Source organism: Ranitomeya imitator, chromosome 5 (assembly GCF_032444005.1).
Source record: "Ranitomeya imitator isolate aRanImi1 chromosome 5, aRanImi1.pri, whole genome shotgun sequence".
NCBI lineage: Eukaryota > Metazoa > Chordata > Amphibia > Anura > Dendrobatidae > Ranitomeya > Ranitomeya imitator.
In genome coordinates, this window is record NC_091286.1 from 94,797,267 (window position 1) to 94,803,113 (window position 5,847).

At 60.4% G+C, this 5,847-nt stretch overlaps 1 protein-coding gene across 1 annotated transcript; it reads right to left on the reverse strand.

Annotated features, from left to right (window-relative positions):
* Positions 1-268: 268 nt before the first annotated feature.
* Positions 269-3,012, reverse strand: INSM1 (INSM transcriptional repressor 1). Its single transcript, XM_069768932.1, has one exon. It carries the CDS (start codon positions 2,930-2,932, stop codon positions 1,670-1,672), a length of 1,263 nt encoding a protein of 420 aa, XP_069625033.1. The 5' UTR covers positions 2,933-3,012; the 3' UTR covers positions 269-1,669.
* Positions 3,013-5,847: the final 2,835 nt, after the last annotated feature.

The window sequence follows — 5,847 nt, forward strand, 5'->3', positions numbered from 1 at the left end:
ATTACAGAATAATGGGGTCTACATTAGGGGGTCTATGTATCACAGAATAATGGGGTCTACATTAGGGGTCTCCCTATTGATCACAGAATAATGGGGGTTTACAGTAGGGGTCTCCCTACTGATTACAGAATAATGGGGTCTACATTAGCGGGTCTCCCTATTTATCACAGAATAATGGAGTCTACATTAGGGGTCTCCCTGGGCTATTGGGGGGCTACATTCTGTGTGACGAGCCCCCTCTGCTGATTTATGGATCATGTAGAGTAAACACAAGAGTCACAATTTTTTTAACATTTGAATTTGAAAATATTTTTATTTGAATAGCAAATTGTTACACAGTGGAAACAGTTCTATGAAGCTCTCTAGAAACAGCTAGCAGATAAGAAAATAATGTATGTAGAAAAGAGATTGCTTCTAGACATTAAGAGCTATCCGTATAAGAGGGGCTATCTGTATAAGAGGGGCTATCCGCACAAGAGCCGTCTACCCCTTAAAGCACAATGAATGGAAATAGCCATTTGTTTAGGAATGTCGAAAGGCGCAAACCTTCAATGCTTCACTATAGGAGGAAAAGGCAAATAAATAAAAAAACAGGTTACAAATCCGGAATGTTCTACCAAAAAATACTCCAATAAAAGCGTGATCAATCACAGTCACATCTGTCATCACATAAATAAATAAAGGAATAAATAAACATAATCATAAAATTAACATATACATTTGGATAGTAGTGTGAGCGCCGGGCGGTGGCGGTGACCGGCGGTGGTGGTGACCGGCTGGCCTCTACACTGGTGAAGGCGGACAAGGCAGTTTCTCGTTTCTTCTACAAGTTATGAGACAAGGCATTTGTGGCTAAAGACTAAATAAACGTCTCCCCTCCCCCACTACCAGAAAACATCGAGACGGACGGGAGTCGGCGGCATTCGCCAGCCATTATAAAGCTAATCATCAGGTCGGGCACAGGCTGGGAGCGAAAGGCAGAAAACGTGGACTCCGCACAGAAACAGGGACGAGAATTACAGGAGACCGTATCTACGGAGAGTGGGCGAAGCGGGCAGGTAACAGGAGCCCACCGACACGGCAGGAGCTACGCACAGTACACCGGGACGTCTTGTGTCACCCTACAACAGACTACAGAACAGCTAGACTCACAGTCCAGTGCCAGGGCAGGAGGCGCGGGCACCATTACATGGTTGGGGATGGCGGGAGGCAGCACAGCAATAATGTTTCCCCTATTAAGGCTGGAGGTGCAATGCCAACAAGTGGCGAGTCAGTGCAAGGTGCCACTCCGGGGTGGGTGAGGGGACGGCATTGCCTCACTTCTCAGTGGTGGACTCTGGAGAGCATTATTGCTTTCCTACAGGGATGCTGCCTCCCTCAGCAGGTGGGCACAGTCCTCGGTCCAGTCAGCCATGGCGCGCTCGGCCCGGGCAGGTGGCTGGCTGGCTTTAAAGCACAATAACCACAATAATGTGGCACCGCCTCTGGCTGGGGCTTCATTTGGCAGCGAGAGAACAGTCAGTAGAGGTGAAGGGTGGCAGCAGGGAAGGCACAGTTCTCGTCAGTGTGGCAGCAGTCCATCTCCCCCGGGCAGTCCCTTTGGAAGGGCTATGGTGGGCAGACGTGATGCCCTCCTGTGAGCGCCCCCTGGCGGCGCAGTCTTTGGCTCTCAGCAGGCCGGGCGCACGGGCACCTGCAGCAGGATCACCTGCCGGTTCTCGGACGGGTGGCACTTGTTGATGTGCCGGGTGAGGCCGGGCGAGCTGTAGAAGGTGGCCGGGCAGTACTTGCAGGGGAACAGCTGGGAGGAGTGCAGCAGGCGGAGGTGCCGCTCCTGGCTGCTCTTCCCCGGGAAGGTCTCCCCGCACACCGGGCACGGGTGGCACTCGGCGCTGCCGCTCAGGTTGATGGGCCCCGGGCTCTTGGCTCTCCGCTCCTCCGGGTACAGCAGCTCCTCGGCGGTGTGGCACAGCAGATGCTTCCGCAGGTAGGCCTGGCGCCGGAACTTCTTGGCGCACTGCGGGCACTCGTACAGGCCGTCCTCGGAGCCGGACTCGGAGGCGCCGGGGCTCGGGGTGTCGCGGTCACTGAGCGGCTCGTCCTTGGCGGGGGCGCTGGGCACGGCGGGCGGCCGGGGCTTGTGCCAGCGGCGGTGGGAGGCCAGGTTGGCCGGGCAGCTGAACACCTTGTCGCACTCGGGGCAGCGGTACTCCACCCGCACGATGCGGGAACACTTGTGCTGCGCCAGGGAGAACGGGTCGCTGTACTCCTCCTTGCACAGCTGGCAGATGAACTCGCCCAGCGGCTTGTGGCCGGAGCTGCGGGGCGGCTCCACCGGACCCTCCTTGATCTTCAGCCCCAGCACCGGGGACGTGGTCACCTCGTCCTCGAACGTCAGCTTGCGGATGGCTTTGGTCTTCTTGGCGGCGGGCGGCTTGGCGGCCGGGTGGGCGCTCATCTTGCTCGGGGGCTCGGCCGGACGCTTCAGGGGCAGCCCGGAGGAGGCGGAGGAGGCCGGCGGCAGGTTCCCGGAGGAGCTGAGCTTCAGGTCGGTGGGCGCGTACAGCAGCGGCTCCATGGAGGTCACCAGAGCCGGGAAGGACTCTGCGGACACCGGGGAGCCCAGGCTGAAGCTGCGCTCCAGGTAGTCGCGGCTCACCGGCCGGGTCGGGCTGGACAGCGACTGCTGCACGGAGTCGGGGTTCCCGTACTGTCCGGCCGGGGGCTGCCGGGGACTGCAGGGGGGAGCCGGGGCCGCTCGGTCTGGACTGGCCGGGGCCGGAGAGCCTCCTGTTGGCGGACACAGCTCCGGCCGCTGCCCGGACACAGCGGCGATCATCAGCCACTGGCCGCGCTCCTCTTCCTCATCCCGGACCCGGTAGGACACGGGCGGGGACTTTCTGCTCCTCTTCACCAGGAAGCCTTTGGGCATGTCTGCGGGCGGCGGTGCGGGCACTGTCCGAGGTGCTGCTCTGGCCTCGCCGGCTCTGTCCGAGGTGCTGCACGTTCTGTGGATCCTCAGCCCCCGGGCCGCCTCCTCTTTATAACCCGCGATGTTCGGAGCGCACGCCGAGCTGTCACCGCCGCAGCCAATCACAGGCCGGGCCCGGCGGCTGGAGTGCTGCTGGGGGCGGGGCCAGGAGCGAGCGGCAGATGTACCTGAGCCCCGCCCCTCCCCTCCGGCGGCGGCACACGCCCGGCCCCGCCCGACCTCACGCCTCGCTGCATCTCAATAGCCGGACACACGTGCCGGGAGGCGGGGGAGAGGGCGACGGTGACCTCCCATCCCCCACACAGCCCGCACTGCGGCCGGGGCTCACTACTGGCTTCACCCGGCTCCTGAGAGGCCGTGTCCCCAATAGCTTCTGTTACCCGTGTATCATCCCTCCCCCCGGTAACATCCCCGGTGTGCAGGATGATGAAGGAGACATCCCCAGACCTGTCCTCCGCCATTTCCAGCACAGAGGTCCGTTACTCCGGCAAATACGACTTGTTGACATGATTCCTCCTCTCCGCTGTTATCTGTTCCCAGAAATAACATAACACAAAACTACAAAGTCATCTACAAGGAAATCATGGGGGAGAGGCCATCAGCACAGGTCACTGCTCATGGGGGAGAGGCCATCACCACAGGTCACTGCTCATGGGGGAGAGGCCATCACCACAGGTCACTGCTCATGGGGGAGAGGCCATCACCACAGGTCACTGCTCATGGGGGAGAGGCCATCACCACAGGTCACTGCTCATGGGGGAGAGACCATCAGCACAGGTCACTGCTCATGGGGGAGAGGCCATCACCACAGGTCACTGCTCATGGGGGAGAGGCCATCACCACAGGTCACTGCTCATGGGGGAGAGGCCATCACCACAGGTCACTGCTCATGGGGGAGAGGCCATCACCACAGGTCACTGCTCATGGGGGAGAGGCCATCACCACAGGTCACTGCTCATGGGGGAGAGGCCATCACCACAGGTCACTGCTCATGGGGGAGAGGCCATCACCACAGGTCACTGCTCATGGGGGAGAGGCCATCACCACAGGTCACTGCTCATGGGGGAGAGGCCATCACCACAGGTCACTGCTCATGGTGGAGAGGCCATCACCACAGGTCACTGCTCATGGGGGAGAGGCCATCACCACAGGTCACTGCTCATGGGGGAGAGGCCACCACCACAGGTCTGCTCATGGGGGAGAGGCCATCAGCACAGGTCACTGCTCATGGGGGAGAGGCCATCACCACAGGTCACTGCTCATGGGGGAGAGGCCATCAGCACAGGTCACTGCTCATGGGGGAGAGGCCATCACCACAGGTCACTGCTCATGGGGGAGAGGCCATCACCACAGGTCACTGCTCATGGGGGAGAGGACATCACCACAGGTCACTGCTCATGGGGGAGAGGCCATCACCACAGGTCACTGCTCATGGGGGAGAGGCCATCAGCACAGGTCACTGCTCATGGGGGAGAAGCCATCACCACAGGTCACTGCTCATGGGGGAGAGGCCATCACCACAGGTCACTGCTCATGGGGGAGAGGCCATCACCACAGGTCACTGCTCATGGGGGAGAGGCCATCACCACAGGTCACTGCTCATGGGGGAGAGGCCATCACCACAGGTCACTGCTCATGGGGGAGAGGACATCACCACAGGTCACTGCTCATGGGGGAGAGGCCATCACCACAGGTCACTGCTCATGGGGGAGAGGCCATCAGCACAGGTCACTGCTCATGGGGGAGAGGCCATCACCACAGGTCACTGCTCATGGAGGAGAGGCCATCACCACAGGTCACTGCTCATGGGGGAGAGGCCATCACCACAGGTCACTGCTCATGGGGGAGAGGCCACCACCACAGGTCACTGCTCATGGGGGAGAGGCCATCACCACAGGTCACTGCTCATGGGGGAGAGGCCATCACCACAGGTCACTGCTCATGGGGGAGAGGCCATCACCACAGGTCACTGCTCATGGGGGAGAGGACATCACCACAGGTCACTGCTCATGGGGGAGAGGCCATCACCACAGGTCACTGCTCATGGGGGAGAGGCCATCAGCACAGGTCACTGCTCATGGGGGAGAGGCCATCACCACAGGTCACTGCTCATGGGGGAGAGGCCATCACCACAGGTCACTGCTCATGGGGGAGAGGACATCACCACAGGTCACTGCTCATGGGGGAGAGGCCATCACCACAGGTCACTGCTCATGGGGGAGAGGCCATCAGCACAGGTCACTGCTTATGGGGGAGAGGCCATCACCACAGGTCACTGCTCATGGGGGAGAGGCCATCACCACAGGTCACTGCTCATGGGGGAGAGGCCATCACCACAGGTCACTGCTCATGGGGGAGAGGCCATCACCACAGGTCACTGCTCATGGGGGAGAGGCCATCAGCACAGGTCACTGCTCATGGGGGAGAGGCCATCACCACAGGTCACTGCTCATGGGGGAGAGGCCATCAGCACAGGTCACTGCTCATGGGGGAGAGGCCATCACCACAGGTCACTGCTCATGGGGGAGAGGCCATCACCACAGGTCACTGCTCATGGGGGAGAGGCCATCACCACAGGTCACTGCTCATGGGGGAGAGGCCATCACCACAGGTCACTGCTCATGGGGGAGAGGCCATCACCACAGGTCACTGCTCATGGGGGAGAGGCCATCACCACAGGTCACTGCTCATGGGGGAGAGGCCATCACCACAGGTCACTGCTCATGGGGGAGAGGCAATCACCACAGGTTACTGCTCATGGGGGAGAGGACATCACCACAGGTCACTGCTCATGGGGGAGAGGCCATCACCACAGGTCACTGCTCATGGGGGAGAGGCCACCACCACAAGTCTGC